General features: G+C 45.1%; 1 protein-coding gene across 1 annotated transcript; it reads left to right on the top strand.

Moving 5' to 3' along the window:
- Positions 1 to 1,747: 1,747 nt before the first annotated feature.
- LOC120035131 (PRELI domain-containing protein 1, mitochondrial-like) lies at positions 1,748 to 16,739 on the top strand. Its single transcript, XM_038981925.1, has 6 exons — positions 1,748 to 1,869; positions 3,249 to 3,472; positions 4,316 to 4,541; positions 6,229 to 6,342; positions 7,979 to 8,057; positions 16,078 to 16,739. The coding sequence occupies exons 2-6, from the start codon at positions 3,273 to 3,275 to the stop codon at positions 16,185 to 16,187; spliced, it is 729 nt and encodes a 242-aa protein (XP_038837853.1). The 5' UTR covers positions 1,748 to 1,869; positions 3,249 to 3,272; the 3' UTR covers positions 16,188 to 16,739.
- Positions 16,740 to 17,884: the final 1,145 nt, after the last annotated feature.

The following is a 17,884-nucleotide window of genomic DNA, read 5'->3' on the forward strand; positions in this document are numbered from 1 at the left end:
CTGCTCTGACAGTTGATCCTTGTAATGAGGGTTGACACCTCTGTAGTAGGGGGCTTGCCTGTATGTGGGGAGGTCACAGATTGGTTTGGCTTGGATTTGGGATGAGAATGTAATGCTGTACTGAGATCTCTTTTCTACTATTATGTCCTAACCTGTCATGGTAGATTTTACCAGCTTTATTTCTGTATTGATATGTAAACACCAACAGACTCTGGAATACAGTGTTACAAGATGACTGTGGGGAGTGTACCATCTCGAAGTGAGCGAACTCAGTGAAGTGGAGGGCTGGACACCATGAGGGTCGACGACATGAACCCCCTCACGGGGATGGTGGTGGCCATCAGCAGCCCTTTACTGTTCTTCGGCTTCATGTTCACCTGGGCTCCCTCTCATCGCCATTGGACCTGCCATCTGCCTCCCAGGGGTGGTGGCTATCATTCTGACTAACAGAACCAACGGCTGCACCAAGTTCCCCACCCGGCGCCAATGTCTCAACTGCCTCTGTCGCAAGTGTCGGAGGAGGAAGCAGATGCCTAGAACCAAAGAGTCTTCCAGGGTATCCAGAGACTCAGAGGAGCCTGATGGGGACAAGAGTGCTGGGGTTGAGACTGGGTATAGATCTGGGGCTGGAGCAGACTCTGTGTCCGATACCATTACAACAGTGAAGGAGTCTGGTCATCTGATCAATAAAGTGAACCAAAACCATGATGAGGTGCGACGCTACCCAGCTAGTGCCTTGGTAGCCATGGCAGGTGTCTCTAACTACAGTATCTATGATAGTAAGTCCTACTCTATGAACAGTCACTGTGGGGACTATAGTAGTAAGGTGTATCATGTGCCTCAGCAGCAGCGTGACAGTTTGTGGTGTACTACGAGGGAGGCTTCTCTCCGTATGAACCCTGTTACTGCTACTTCAAACCCAGATATTTTACTTGGGGCGTAGAGACTGTGGTCTAAGTGTGGATACTGAAGCCAGCTGGGAAAACCCTTTTACTGGAACTCATAAACTACTAAATCTATTTAGGTGTACCTAGGACATGAATAGTAAGCCTGTTAACTTACAGATAAATAATACTGCAGTACAATGTAGAAGCAGTTAACATAAGAAAGACATTTTCAGTATTTTTTTCATGAATGAATTGTACGTTCCCCATTTATTTTGGATTTTTCTTTCATATTGTATAAATATTTAATTATCTAAATTGGCATTAAAATATTTCTCGAAATGGGCATTTACATTTGCACTATTTTATATATTGTTGTCTTAATGATCAAGTATCTATTATGTATCTTATTCAACAAAATCCATTTAATGCATTGTTGTGTTTGTGGTATAGTTACTAAATGAAGAAATAATGAAACGTTTTTGTGATTACATCTGCTCAGATGATGCACAAATCGACGTGAATCATGCAAATAGTTCAATCTGTACATTACAAACCTGTTACAGAGACCACTAGAAGGGGAAATACCACTGCCAATGTACTGTAGAGGCTACTAAAAACACTAAATTATTAACAGTTTGGGTGTGAATTATTATCTTGCATCATTTAAAAATGTAAACATCTCCAAGAACAGACAAATAACGAAAGATATTCCTGTTAAAAAAAGTATACAGCATGATAATGTATCTTCATCGGCGTGGTTTTCACCAAGGAAGTCCAATAGAAGTAGAGAGTTGTAGTCCTATAATGAATATTCATGTTTAAAGCGGTGCATTGTTGGATACTACACATGCATTTTTGGACTAGGCAATTTCCGATTAAATGACGACTGCTGTTGCGCTACTATCAAAATAGGGAACATGACGGAGGAAATCTAACTATTGGTGCACTGAAAATCCCCATAAATGCTGCGATAGTATATCAGGTATGTGAAGAGTAAATACTTGCCATAGTCCAGCACAGTTTGATAACTTGTTACCTTGATCTAATCTGTCTTTTGAGGAATAAGCTAGCTAGCTAAGCTACTCATGCTAACAAGTAACAAAACGATAGCTACATTTCACCATGTTAAACTGCTAAAATTATGTCAGCAAGCTAGACATTACCATATAGTAGGTAATTACTAGCTAGCTAATAACTTAACTTAGCTAGCCTTCATAATTGTGCATGAATTGAATGTTTTTGCCAGCTAACGTTAGGTTGCTTGATAGCACGATCGTGCCATGCCACTTCAGTCAAGGTGACATGTTCCACAAAGACCAGCACGCTCAATCCAGACAAGTACATTGTAAAGGGAAAGGGAGCTGTGTGCTTGGCAATGTAGCTAGGTATTCATAGAACAAGATTAATTTAAAAACCGGTATGCTTTGTCGATTGAAGGATGGTTGTCACTCGTTACCACAGCCACAAAGTCAAAATTGGCTATATCGTAAAAATGTAGGAAAACGAAATTTATATTTTTTGGTCTTTAATTTAAAGTTAATCTTAACGTTAGCCGTGTGGTTAAGTTTAGGGTAAAGCTTAGATTTTAAGAAGATAATTTGTAGGAATAGGCGGGGTTAAGCGATAATTATGACTTTGTAGCTGTGGTAACTAGTGAAGACCTCTTGTGCCAATCGTCATCTAACGTCACAACTGTCACATGTTGCAGGGGGCCACGTTATTTCCCATGCAACCTGAGCAATGTTCTTTCTCCCCTTGTACAGTATGTGACTGAATCTGTGACAGGTCTAGTAAAGCGAATGGTGATACCCCACATGGTGTACTGCTCTAAGTCCATACAATACCTGTGTGTATTTGACCCAGCTGCCAGGAGATAGATAGTACGCTAGCTGCTTTTACACAGTACATCCTATTTTGTGGGACGGGCAGCAGGTAGCCTAACGGTTAAGCGCATTGGGTCAGTAACTGAAAGGTCACTGGTTTGAATCCACGAGCCGACTAGGTGAAAAAAATCTGCCGATGTGCCCTTGAGCAAGGCACTTAGCCCTAATTTCTCATGTAAGTCGCACTGCATAAGAGTGTCTGCTAAATGACTAAAATGATTGAAGCTGCACATAATAACCACTGAGGGCTGTAGCTAGCCATTAGTAGCTACAAACCTAGAGCAGAGCAACATACCTTTTTGGTTCTGTTTTGAACACGTATCTGATGTCATAGCAACATACCTTTTTGGTTCTGTTTTGAACACATAGTATCTGATGTTATCAGACCTACATGTAGCTGAGATAAAGGTCTGCCCTATTATACCTGTTATCCTGAAATACCCCTCTCTCCCTCCCTCCACCTCTCTTCCTCGGCAAGGTTCAGTGTGTGCGTCAGGTGTGGATGGAGTCAGTGGCATCTGAGAGCACCCAGCATAGTTATCACAGACAGGACAATCCAAAGAAGTCCGTGTTCAGACCAACAGCCTGCACATCGGCAGGCAGGGGGAGAATGGTCAAGTACTTCTCTAACGACGTAGACATCAGGACCACGTGGGACCATGTTGTCTCTGCCTTCTGGCAGAGGTATCCCAACCCATTCAGGTACAGGACCTCGCGCTGATCTGCTTTTATGGCGGATGCCTCAATGATTTGGTGAGATGTGCATCTAGTAGGAGAGAGAAGGGATATGCCTATTTTCCATTGAGTAACAAACCAGACCCATGGAAAACCTGTTTGCTTTCTCCTATTATCAGCTGTTTAATGTGAATCTGCACAAACAGCACCAACCCTCATTCCATAGCCAAACTGCATCTGCACTGTTAAAACAAATGTGTTTTTGTAAAATGTTCAGTGGACATTGTTACAAATAGTCCTTATGCATGGAGTTGTACAGTTTAACTTTGCAATAATAGTTTTTTTGTTTGATATACATTCTAAAGTGAAAAATTGGAGTCTCAGCATCATTATGTTACTGTGGAATTGCCCTGCTCTCAATCACAATGAGATTATGGTGTCTGACGCTGTTACACAAGTTTAGAAAAAACAACAGTGAGAAGAGTTTATGAAGATGGAGAACTGAGAATGACCACAGTGGAGAAGTGATACCAGCTTTGTCAGATCAGAAGGAAGTGACTTAGTCAAGTCCTTCATTTAGTTTGTATTGTTAATATCTGCTCTGTATTTAACCCAGCCATCTTTCCTTTTATTTGAGTACTTGATTCAAGGTTTGTATTCGATTGCTAATAATCAAATGCAAGTACTTGAAATGTACAAATCTGCAACTATTTAGCAGGTTAAATTCAGAAGTACTGACAATGTTAAAATTGGTTTGCGGAGTATGTCAAGTGTTGTGAAAATGTTATGTCGTTTTCAGTTGTCTGAACAACTAGTAATTGGACCAACTGATAGCATACCGCAAACATTGTGTGTGTTCCCGTGCATCAGCACCCATGTTCTCACGGAGGACGTGGTGTTCCGTGAGGTGACGGCGGACCAGCAGCTTCTCTCCAGACGCCTGCTCACCAAGACCAATCGAATGCCTCGCTGGGCCGAGTTCCTCTTCCCCTCCAACCTATCACGCTCCGTCTACATCGTAGAGGACTCTGTCGTCAACCCTGTCACCAAGAGCCTCACCACGTACACCTGGAACCTCAACCACACTACGTTAATGGTGAGGTACACCCCGACATATGCTCCCTTCCGAATCGACCCCTTGCCCCTACACCAAGAAGTGGCTAGGGAGTAGGGGCTATGTGTTGATTTGGAACCCAGGGATACTGGTTCCCACAGCTTAGTGGTTGGAGCATGGTGCTTGCAACACAAAACATGTGGGTTTGACACTCATGCCAGTCACATGTAGTCCATGTATGTGTTTGTTAGTACGTGTAGGTTCCTCTATACGTTTTACTAGGTTGGTGGACGCTCATGTCCTTTTGCAGTAAGTACACTGACTCAGCACCATGGAGTATCTTGTATTTGTTAGAAATCCGTGTTCTATCTTTAGGAGATAGTATCAGCACCACCACCAGACAGAGGAACACGCTGGGTTTCCCCTACTGCATTTAGCAGCGGCGCACTGCCTCTAAAAAAGGAAACACTATTAGTATTGACTAAGATAATAATGTATCTACGTATTAGCACGCAGCCTACTATTGAACAGACTTTGATATGCACGTCTACATGAACACTACTGTCCAAATAGTGTTATTATTGCATATCTTTAGATACGGAATGAAAGATCTTTTCCTCAATGGTTTAGGCTAGGTTGGTATCTGTCCCTTCATGACCTCCAGTGGTTGACCTATATTACAGCCACAAGACATTGACAAGAAAGTGCCCTCTGCGTTGCCCCGCCCCCCTAAGAGACTGGCTTGTTTACTGGTCGCGCTTGTTTGTTTTCTCTAGCAACCGACCGTCTCCAAGCCTACAGCACAATGAATATACTGTTTTCCAGAGAAATTCCTTCATGCCGATACCCACAAGGTTTTCCATTGTATATAATTTGTGACATTTCGTTAAAAAAACAAAAACTGCAACAGTTCTGCAGTCTGGCTGGATATTGGTTCAGACTGGTAAACAATTGACTAAAGAGACACAGACGTGAAATGTATTGTTGGTGGTTTTCTGTTTCTCAGGGACCTGATTGGTTGGATGAGAAAGAGATGAAGTTGTGTAACCTCCTTTGTTGAGTCAGCCGGGTGGGTGGATATCTCATGGTTTACATCTCCAGTCTCTACGAGAGTCAGAGTTCACTCTCCATTCTACGGTTAGCAATAGAACAAGGCTTTAATGTGAGAGACTAAATGAGACACTTTATCTCACCATACCTGGTCAATGTCAACTAGACCTACACTACAATCATACACAGACCTTTTTATGATTCAACCAACACTTTGTTCAGCCCCTTCCCACTATGTATTCATCTCAAGATCGCCAACACTTGACGTCTATCTATCAAGATATGGTGCTGTCAACTTGATGGATGAGCAGAGGAGCACCATAAGGAACACACCCCACCAGATTATGCCCGCCGTCTAGTTAACGCAAAGCGTTGTGGCGGCGTGCTAGCGAGCGCTGTCTTGTTTTGATTCCACTTGACGGCAGCTGAAGGAGAGGATGACTCATCACTAGACAGATGGAACAACTTTGTAATTATCTCCAAGATCATATTTCGGAACAAAATGTCAGATTCTTCCAAAACAGTATGTTAATATCGCACGCAACCACTTACTCAAAATGAAGTGGAAGTTGTTGTTTGCTTCTTTATGTATTGTGCCCTATAGTTGAGGGCAGCAAACCAACACCACCTGGTTAACAACCCTCTCCACCCCCCCATCCCTTCCTCCTTTCTTTCCTAGACGGTGGAGGAGCGATGCGTGTTCCAGGAGTCAGAGGACCGGCCCGCCTTCACGCTGCTCAGACGAGAGGCCTGGATCTCTTCTGGAGTCTACGGCTTCTCCAGACCTATCCAGGTACAGCACAGATGTAGAACAGAACAGCCCCAGACCAGCTATAGGACGGCACAGTACAGCCCCAGACCAGCTATAGGACGGCACAGTACAGCCCCAGACCAGCTATAGGACGGCACACCACAGTACAGCCCCAGACCAGCTATAGGACGGCACACCACAGTACAGCTATAGGACGGCACACCACAGTACAGCTATAGGACGGCACACCACAGTACAGCCCCAGACCAGCTATAGGACGGCACACCACAGTACAGCTATAGGACGGCACACCACAGTACAGCTATAGGACGGCACACCACAGTACAGCCCCAGACCAGCTATAGGACGGCACACCACAGTACAGCTATAGGACGGCACACCACAGTACAGCCCCAGACCAGCTATAGGACGGCACACCACAGTACAGCCCCAGACCAGCTATAGGACGGCACACCACAGTACAGCTATAGGACGGCACACCACAGTACAGCTATAGGACGGCACACCACAGTACAGCTATAGGACGGCACACCACAGTACAGCTATAGGACGGCACACCACAGTACAGCTATAGGACGGCACACCACAGTACAGCTATAGGACGGCACACCACAGTACAGCTATAGGACGCCACACCACAGTACAGCTATAGGACGCCACACCACAGCCCCAGACCAGCTATAGGACAGGACAGCCCTGTCTCCCTGTATGGATAGTCTACATCCAGGAATAAAGTAATGTTTGAAGCAGACCTGGGTTCAAATAGTGTTTGCTTTCTTTCAAATACTTTGAGTGTTTGAGCCTGTCTGGGGTGCCAGATGAGTTTGGTTTTGGGACTACTACATTGGTGACATTGCACCAATCAAGCTCAAACAAGTGCAGCTAAATTATTTGAATGGATAACAAATACTATTTGAACCCAGGTCGGATGGATATTGAATACATCCACGTATACGAGACTGAGGACCACTACACTACAGCAAAATAGTTCAGGTACCTCACTCACCTCCAGTTCACCTCAGGACAGACGACCCCTTTTCATCACCAAAGCCATGACCCGTTTAAATGGGAGCAGATATTGAATAGCAGCAGTACATTTGGATTTGTAGCCTGAGAAATCAATTTGAAGGATCTGCTCGCGGTCGTTGCTGGACACCTATGAGAACATATGTATATAATCCATCTATAACAAAAGCCCAGTCTGAGTTGAAAAACAGATTTTCCCTTAAGTTCCACCCAGATATTTGGTCGACAAATCTAAGAGGCCCACATAAGTATTTTCCACCTCAGCAAGCTAGGCATTCTGTCTCTTTCTCTCTCACACACACACACAAGGGTTTATAGGGTTGAATAATGGCACAAAAGAGGAAAAGTGTGTCTGCAGATGCCAAAACTAAGAAATGGTCATCTTCCACCAGGAATGTTTTCTACACAAGGGTAGAAAAAAACTATTTTAGCCTATTATTATTATTATTAGCAGTGTGTGCTAGCCTTGACTACCCCTAGAGAGAGAAAGGGAAGTCAAGATGAAGGGAAAGAGAGAACAAGAGAGATGAAAGGAGGGAGAAAGAGAGGGGGGAAAAGTACACTGCTGTTCTCATGTCTCCCCATTTAAACCCTGCTGTTTCCTGTCATGTCCGTCTGTTCTGTTCCCCAGGAGTTTGGCTTGGCCCGCTTCAAGAGCAACCAGGTGAAGGCCATGAAGGGCCTGGAGTACGCTCTGTCTAACTTACACGGTACGTACTGAAGTAGGAGAAGCAGGAAACCAAACAACTTTATTTCTAGGATTTATGATGTGGTTGGAGGCGATGGGCAAACTTTTTTTAGAGGGAAAAAGTTATATTTTTGGGAGATTGGTGCTTTCGGTCATATTTTCCACATTAAACAAAGTACCAAAAAGTCTGTCAAAGTCTCCTCATGGCTGATTGCTGTGGTCTGAAGTGAAGTTGTGAAATTAGTCACAGCTCCCACCCACCCATCAACTCTCAACACTAACCCTCCCATCATGCCTTTGGGTGAGCAGACGCCAGATCTCTCTCCCCTGGAAGTGTAACACACACAATCGTCCGTGGATAATCAGGCTGTGATTGCGTCGCCAGACGGACGCGTCTCGAAGTCCTTTGCCAAGTGGAGTGATACGACGATAATGATTACTGATTTACTGCATGTCTTGAGTATGGCCATTTTCTCGTCTCGGAGATATCCCTCCCTAAAGATTGACACCTACAAGTTCCCACTCCTAATTGAATGAGTCCGGTTGAGTCAATGATTCAACCGTTTGTCTGTCTATGTTCAGAGGCTGAAAACATCCCATGTGACTAGCTTAAGCCGTATAGTCACAGACAAGTGTTTTGTCCCACGCGTTGCGTGACTGCGCCATCTGCCACAGGGATTTCAGGAAGTGTTCATTACCCCTTGACTTATTCCACATTTTGTTGTTACAGCCGGAATTTAAAATGGATTAAATATATAGTTTTTCCTCAACCATTTACACACAATACCCCATAATGACAAAGTGAAGACATGTTTTTGGACATTTTTGCAAATTTATACATCTCATTTACATAAGTATTCACCTCTGAGGTCAATACTTTATAGAAGCACCTTTGGCAGTGATTACAGCTGTGAGTCTTTCTGGGTAAGTCACTAGGAGCTTTCCACACCTGGATTGTGCAACATTTGCCCATTTATTCTTTTCAAAATTCTTCAAGCTCTGTCGAATTAGTTGTTGACCATTTTCAGGTCTCTCCGTAGATTTAAGTCAAAACTGTAACTCGGCCACCCGGGAACATTCATTGTCTTCTTGGTAAGCAACTCCAGCGTAGAATTTGGCCTTGTTTTAGGTTATTGTCCTGCTGAAAGATAAATTAATCTCCCAGTTTAGTTTATTATTTATCCTGGAACTCTCCAGTCATTAACGATTACAAGCATACCCATAACATGATGCAGCCACCACATGCTTGAAGATATGGCGAGCTGTTTCCTTCCTTTCCGGCAACTGAGTTAGGAAGAACGCCTGTTTCTTTGTAGTGACTGGGTGTATTGGTCCACCATCCAAAGTGGAATTAATAACTTCATGCTCAAAAGGATATTCAATTATTTATTCTTTGCCGTATACCAATAGGTGACCTTTGCGAGTCATTGGAAAACCTTCCTGGTCTGTGGTTGAATCCATGTTTGAAATTCACTGCTCGACTGAGGGACCTTGCAGATAGTTGTATGTGTGGGGTACAGAGATGAAAGTCATTCAAAACAATCATGTTAAACACTTATTGCACAGAGTGAGTCCATGCAACTTATTGTATGACTTGTTAAGCACATTTTTACTCTTGAACTTATTTAGGCTTGTCATAAATGGTTTGAATACATTTCAGCTTTTTATTTGCAGACTAGACACACACACCTAAAAGACTTATAGGACATATTTCCATTGTTGTGTCTTTGTCCCCTCTGTCTGTGTGCATCATGCCGTCATTACACTGGACAAGGCCTCAGGTTTATTGCGATGGTAAGTACAGTACTAGGGCCTGTCACTACAGCTGGACTAGGTCTCAGGTTTATTGCGATGGTAAGTACAGTACTAGGGCCTGTCACTACAGCTGGACTAGGCCTCAGGTTTATTATGATGGTCAGTACAGTACTAGGGCCTGTCACTACAGCTGGACTAGGTCTCAGGTTTATTATGGTGGTCAGTACAGTACTAGGGTCTGTCACTACAGCTGGACTAGGTCTCAGGTTTATTATGGTGGTCAGTACAGTACTAGGGTCTGTCACTACAGCTGGACTAGGTCTCAGGTTTATTATGATGGTTAGTACAGTACTAGGGTCTGTCACTACAATTGGACTAGGTATTATGGTGGTCATTACAGTACTAGGGTATGTCACTACAGCTGGACTTGGTCTCAGGTTTATTATGATGGTCAGTACAGTACTAGGGTCTGTCACTACAGCTGGACTAGGTGTCAGGTTTATTATGATGGTCAGTACAGTACTAGGGTCTGTCACTACAGCTGGACTAGGTCTCAGGTTTATTATGGTGGTCAGTACAGTACTAGGGTCTGTCACTACAGCTGGACTAGGTCTCAGGTTTATTATGGTGGTAAGTACAGTACTAGGGTCTGTCACTACAGCTGGACTAGGTGTCAGGTTTATTATGGTGGTCAGTACAGTACTAGGGTCTGTCACTACAGCTGGACTAGGTGTCAGGTTTATTATGATGGTCAGTACAGTACTAGGGTCTGTCACTACAGCTGGACTAGGTCTCAGGTTTATTATGATGGTCAGTACAGTACTAGGGTCTGTCACTACAGCTGGACTAGGTCTCAGGTTTATTATGATGGTCAGTACAGTACTAGGATCTGTCACTACAGCTGGACTAGGTCTCAGGTTTATTATGATGGTCAGTACAGTACTAGGGTCTGTCACTACAGCTGGACTAGGTATTATGGTGGTCAGTACAGTACTAGGGTTTGTCACTACAGCTGGACTAGGTCTCAGGTTTATTATGATGGTCAGTACAGTACTAGGGTCTGTCACTACAGCTGGACTAGGTCTCAGGTTTATTATGATGGTCAGTACAGTACTAGGGTCTGTCACTACAGCTGGACTAGGTCTCAGGTTTATTATGATGTACAGTACTAGGGTCTGTCACTACAGCTGGACTAGGTCTCAGGTTTATTATGGTGGTCAGTACAGTACTAGGGTCTGTCACTACAGCTGGACTAGGTCTCAGGTTTATTATGATGGTCAGTACAGTACTAGGGTCTGTCACTACAGCTGGACTAGGTATTATGGTGGTCAGTACAGTACTAGGGTCTGTCACTACAGCTGGACTAGGTCTCAGGTTTATTATGATGGTCAGTACAGTACTAGGATCTCACTACAGCTGGACTAGGTCTCAGGTTTATGATGATGGTCAGTACAGTACTAGGGTCTGTCACTACAGCTGGACTAGGTATTATGGTGGTCAGTACAGTACTAGGGTCTGTCACTACAGCTGGACTAGGTATTATGGTGGTCACTACAGTACTAGGGTCTGTCACTACAGCTGGACTAGGTATTATGGTGGTCACTACAGTACTAGGGTCTGTCACCTACAGCTGGACTAGGTCTCAGGTTTATTATGATGGTCAGTACAGTACTAGGGTCTGTCACTACAGCTGGACTAGGTCTGTTTATTATGATGGTCAGTACAGTACTAGGGTCTGTCACTACAGCTGGACTAGGTCTCAGGTTTATTATGGTGGTCAGTACAGTACTAGGGTCTGTCACTACAGCTGGACTAGGTCTCAGGTTTATTATGATGGTCAGTACAGTACTAGGGTCTGTCACTACATCTGGACTAGGTCTCAGGTTTATTATGGTGGTCAGTACAGTACTAGGGTCTGTCACTACAGCTGGACTAGGTCTCAGGTTTATTATGGTGGTCAGTACAGTACTAGGATCTGTCACTACATCTGGACTAGGTCTCAGGTTTATTATGGTGGTCAGTACAGTACTAGGGTCTGTCACTACATCTGGACTAGGTCTCAGGTTTATTATGGTGGTCAGTACAGTACTAGGGTCTGTCACTACAGCTGGACTAGGTCTCAGGTTTATTATGGTGGTCAGTACAGTACTAGGGTCTGTCACTACATCTGGACTAGGTCTCAGGTTTATTATGGTGGTCAGTACAGTACTAGGGTCTGTCACTACAGCTGGACTAGGTCTCAGGTTTATTATGGTGGTCAGTACAGTACTAGGGTCTGTCACTACAGCTGGACTAGGTGTCAGGTTTATTATGGTGGTCAGTACAGTACTAGGGTCTGTCACTATGGTGACGGTATGGCTACGTTCCAATATCCATACTATTGTACCACTTGTCCATTACAGACTGTCTGAAGTGGATCCCTGTGCACTACTTTAGTCTTATGGGCCCTGGTCAATAGTAGTGCACTGCACTATATAGTACATAAGATACCATTTGACACAATAGCTTCCTCCTCAATGGTATTCATCAAATCAAAGTTTATTTGTCACGTGCGCCTAATACAACAGGTGTGGATATTGCATCAGAGCCATGGACCTGTGACACCCTCGTCCCCACCCCTTGCTGAGGGATGTCACTTGTCTGTCTGGTAGTAGCTTCTGTAGCCACTAGGCAGCCATTTCTAGAACAATCTCTAGTATCCACAGTGGTTGAGGAACAATGCAGTCCAGTACAGTCATTCCCTTTGGTGTCAATGTAGACAGACATGACTAGCTATTCTAGAGTAGTAGATCCTGTATTGTGTTTCTGTGGTTTTGTAGCTGCTGCAAATACTGTGTACAAAACATTAAGAACACCTTAGTAATATTGAGTTGCAACCTCCTTTGCCCTCAGAACAGCCTCAATTTTTCGGATCATGGACTAGTAAGGTGTCTCAAGCATTCCACAGGGATGCTGGCCCATGTTGACGCCAGTGCAAACTATTGAAAGTGGAAAATCCCAGCAGCGTTGCAGTTCTTGTGCACCTGAAATATACTACCATACCCCGTTCAAAGGCACTTCAATCTTTTGTCTTGCCCATTCACTCACTGAATGGCACACACACAATCCGTGTCTCAAGGCTTCACCTATACTGATTTTGAAGTTGATTTAACAAGTGACATCACACAATTGGCCCAGCGTCGTCCGGGTTAGGGAGGGTTTGGCCGCCAGGGATATCCTTGTCTCATTGCGCACTAGCGACTCCTATGTCGGGCCGGGCACAGTGCACGCTGACCAGGTTGCCAGGTGTACTGTGTTTCCTCCGACACATTGGCGCGGCTGGCTTCCGGGTTGGATGTGCATTGTGTCAAGAAGCAGTGCGGCTTGGTTGGGTTTCGGGGGACGCATGGCTCTCGACCTTCGCCTCTCCCGAGTCCGTGCGGGAGTTGCAGCGATGAGACAAGACTAACTACAAATTGGGGAGGAAAAAAAGGGGGTAATAAAAACAAGTGACATCATTAAGGGATTCACGGAAAGAGCAGGTGTTCCTAATGTTTTGTAGACTCAGTGTACCATCATTTTGTCCCGGTTGATGCAAGTGCATGTAGGCTGAAGGAATTCTAACTTAAGATGAATGTGAAGGGGGATTTTATTTTCATGAAAAATGTAGTTTAGCTGTGAATCATGTAGTTATGATTCACATAATATTCCACTCTAAATGGATTTGATGCAACTTCTGTGATATTTAATTCTCCTGTTCAGGCGACATGAACAAAGGACATTTTCTAGTTTCATGCGTTTTTATTCATTCACTTACTTGTGGAATATAATATTTCCTCCGGGTGCAGATCCCCTGCCAGATCATTCCCCCACATAGTGGAGGATCGTTAATTCACTTGTGTTATATAATATTTCCTCCGGGTGCAGATCCCCTGCCAGATCATTCCCCCACATAGTGGAGGATCGTTAATTCACTTGTGTTATATAATATTTCCTCCGGGTGCAGATCCCCTGCCAGATCATTCCCCCACATAGTGGAGGATCGTTAATTCACTTGTGTTATATAATATTTCCTCCGGGTGCAGATCCCCTGCCAGATCATTCCCCCACATAGTGGAGGATCGTTCATTCACTTACTTGTGTTATATAATATTTCCTCCGGGTGCAGATCCCCTGCCAGATCATTCCCCCACATAGTGGAGGATCGTTCCTAGCGTTTCAAGCTTTACAGGGTCCCTTTATCTTAACACTTCACACCGCTCTGCCTACCCAAACTCCCACTGTGCCCGACTTTTCAGGTAATTGGGCTCCACCGCCTCCACAGGAGCGGCCAGAACCGATACACACCGCCAGCTAGGTAGTAGCTCCAGTACTGTGAAAGGAGTCGGAGCAAGGATGATACATAATTGAGAAATCGTCAAACGAGCATACCAGATATTCAAGAAGGTTTGATCAGTCACGTGCGTCTGGAACGTCACCCTATCCACTATGTAGTGCACTACTTTTGACCAGGGCCAATAGGGAGTAGGGTGCCATTTCAGACAGTGTGGTAGAAACAACCAGGGCCACCTCCTGCTGTCATTGGCCAACATCAAATGGGTTTTATTCATAACGGGAGTGTGAGACTGCACGTATTTCTGTTGGTGTGTGTGCTAGACTATCCGACTGTGTCGGTGTGTCTGCTTGTGTTTTCGACTGCGTGCACACACACACGTCCGTTTGTGTGAAGTGACTAATCTTCCCTCCTGCCTGCATCTCCAGCCGTGAGGTTCGCGACAGCGTCCGAGAAAGAGAAGCGAAGAGCAGGAGCGAGGGTTGAGCTCAAAGAGCCCAGAGGAAAGATGTGGCTTTGTGTGGAGGCCTCAGAAGCCTTCTATCCCCCCCAGAGAGAGGGTGCTCTGGGGGTCAGCCAAGGCAGCCGGTCCTGGGAAGGGACCAGGGCTGTGGTTATTCTGGTCAGTGGCTCCAGACCTGCAGCTGGGCTGGGTTCAGTCAGGGGGAGACAGAGACAGAGGGAGAAAGGGAGAGCAGAGAGTGTGTTGTCATAGTTTCCCCCCCATTGTCTTACTGTCTATTTGTAGTAGAACAGTATATGTGGTGCTATGAAGTCTTAGCCAGACCCTGGCCTAGCATAGAACATAGAACATCTTCCTCCTCACTGTCCCCTCATCCCTGTTCCCAGTACAGTTACTGTAGCTTCCTCCTGTCCCCTCTCTCCTTGTCACTGTTCCCAGTACAGTTACTATAGAAGCCTCCTCCCTCTGTCCCCTCTCTCCTTGTCCCTGTTCCCAGTACAGTTTGTCCCCTGAGCTAAGGTTCCACTGACCCCATCTCCTGGAGGCTGGCCAGACTCAGTGGGCCTGACCAACTCACTGACCAAGACACTTTTGTCTAGATCTCTCTTAATGGAGTACTCGCCACCTTTTTCTGAGTATCTTTCTCTCGCCCTCTTTCCCTAACTTTCATCTTCGTCTTTCTTGGCCTGTCTGACTGGATCCATTGTGCCTGCCGTGTGTGTGTCTCTCCCCCCCCTCCCTACTGTTCGCTCCAGATAGGATCTCAGCCTCAACAACCACTCCAAGATTGGCTCCTCTCTGACAGTCTAAATATTTTCCACAGATGTTTGAAGTATCTGTTAGAAGCATTTGGATGGCCTCAGTATTCACAACTCACACTGAAGAAGAGGAATGCTCTGCTTGTCTTTGTTGTGACGGTGGTAGTGTGTTGACTAGGAGATATCTGAGGATGGTAGAGATCACCTTAACTCTAACCCCTACGTCTAAAATAGTATTTTATAGATTGATAGATGGAAGGAAGGTTATGATATTGTTTCACACACTTGTAGAGGTCAATCACACACTTGTTTGTTTTAAAATGTATTCCCAATCAAAATCCTATTTTCCCTAAACTTTTTAACCTCAACTCTAACCCCTAAGTCTAAAATAGCCTTTTTCCTTGTGGGGACAGGCGAAATATCCCCACTTGTCAAAAATGTTCCTTGTTTTGCTATCCTTGTGAGGACCAGTAAAATCACACACACTGTCAGAGAGAATGCTGACCCAGGAACAAACCCCTGGCCAGAAGACCTGCTGGCTGCCTCATGACAAGATTCCTGTTACCTGAGCCTTGTGATCTTTCCAACACACACACTTTTAGACTCAGGATATCAAATCTTGAAGTAATGTGGAGTTGTATTCATTCACTCCATGTTCACATTTTGCGTTCATGGTACCAGCAGTTTTGGAACGGAGTAGGTTAGTTTACTGTATACACACTCACCCCATGTCTCTCTCGTCTTCTGCCCACAGGAGAGGCACCCCAGCGTCAGCCCTGCGTCCGGGACACAGTGAAGACTGCTACAGAGAAAGCCAAGACCCTGGCCTCTGCCCCGCAGAAACAGCCCCAGCAGTACGTGTGACAACAGGGGAACATCCACCGCTACCGGCTGGAACCAAGACTGGAATGGGACACTGTGCACGCAGGGCAGGCACAAGCAACACATTCACATGCAACACACAGGCTGGCCAATTCTGATCTTTTTAAGAGCTGATCTGATTGGTCAAAAGACCAATTTGTGAGGAAAAACAAATCAGAATTGAGCTGCGCATGCACACACTCTTTTAGCTGGCTTTTCATTGACTGGAAGCTTGCTTGTATCAAGGTCTCGGTGTACAGTATGTGTACAATATGTCCATCTAAACCACGAACAGCTCTGCTCCTCTGGGGTTAGGCTCTGCTCCTCTTGTTTTCATTAGCCTAGCATTAATACATCTCAGGTACTGAGCCCCTGTCTGACCGCCTGCCACAACCTAGGGGCATGTTCAATAGGCACCAAACGCAAGAAAATGTTCTCAAACTGAGGGAAACAGATGCAAAAGTATGTGGACAGCCCTTCAAATTAGTGGATTTGGCTATTTCAGCCACACATGTTGCTGACAGGTGTATAAAACCAAGCACAGTCATGCAATCTCCATAGACAAACATTGGCAGTAGAATGGCCTTACTGAAGAGCTCAGTGATTTAACGTGGCACTGTCATAGGATGTCACCTTTCCATCAAGTCAGTTCGTCACATTTCTGTCCTGGTCAACGAAGTGCTGTTATTGTGAAGCGGAAACGTCTAGGAGCAACAACAACTCAGCCGTGAAGTGGTAGGCAACAAGCTCACAGAATGGGACTTCCGAGTTCCAACCTACCTCTGGAAGCAACGTACGCGCAATAATTGTTAGTCGGGAGCTTCATGAAATGGGTTTCCATGGCTGAGCAGCCGCACAAAAGCCTAAGATCACCATACGCAATGCAAAGCGTCGGCTGGAGTGGTGTAAAGCTCGCTGCCATTGGAGCAGCGGAAATGCATTCTTTGGAGTGATGAATCACGCTTCACGATCTGGCAGTCTGACAGACGAATCTGGGTTTGGCGGATGCCAGGAGAACACTACCTGCCCCAATACAGAGTGCCAAATGTAAAGTTTGGTGGAGGAAGAATAATGGTCTGTGGTGGTTTATGGTTCGGGCCCCTTAGTTCCAGTGAAGGGAAATCTTAACCCTACAGCATACAATGACATTCTAGACGATTCTGTGCTTCCAACTTTGTGGCAATAGTTTGGGGAAGGCCCTTTCCTGTTTCAGCATGACAATGCCTCCATGCACAAAGCGAGGTTCATACAGAAACGGTCTTTCGAACTTCACTGGCCTGCACAGAGCCCTGACCTCAACCCCATCGAACACCTTTGGGATGGATTGGAACGCCGACTGCAAGCCAGGCCTAATTGCCCAGCATCAGTGGCTGACCTCACTGGCTGAAAGCAAGTCCCCGCAGCAATGTTCCAACATCTAGTGGAAAGCCTTCGCAGAAGAGTGGAGGCTGTTTTAGCAGCAAAGGGGGACCAACTCCATATTAATGCTCATGATTTTGGATGAGCAGGTGTCCACATACTTTTGGTCATGTAGTGTACTTTCGGAACTTGTCCAATAGAAACACTTTTGTTTCAAAATGTTTTTAATACGGTGTGCCATAATGAACACGACCCTGACTTGAGTAAGCTCTGTGACATATCGCTTGTGCACTGTCAGTGAGGCCCGTTTTGAAAAGCATAACGTGACAAATCAGACATGT

This window comes from Salvelinus namaycush, chromosome 42 (genome assembly GCF_016432855.1).
Source record: "Salvelinus namaycush isolate Seneca chromosome 42, SaNama_1.0, whole genome shotgun sequence".
Lineage (NCBI taxonomy): Eukaryota > Metazoa > Chordata > Actinopteri > Salmoniformes > Salmonidae > Salvelinus > Salvelinus namaycush.

Bases quoted from the DNA above. Each gene is read 5' to 3' on its own strand.
- LOC120035131 (XM_038981925.1), top strand. From the start codon at position 3,273: ATGGAGTCAGTGGCATCTGAGAGCACCCAGCATAGTTATCACAGACAG. The intron at 6,343-7,978 runs GTACAGCACAGA...TCTGTTCCCCAG, and splicing joins GCTTCTCCAGACCTATCCAG to GAGTTTGGCTTGGCCCGCTT. The intron at 8,058-16,077 runs GTACGTACTGAA...TTCTGCCCACAG, and splicing joins CGCTCTGTCTAACTTACACG to GAGAGGCACCCCAGCGTCAG.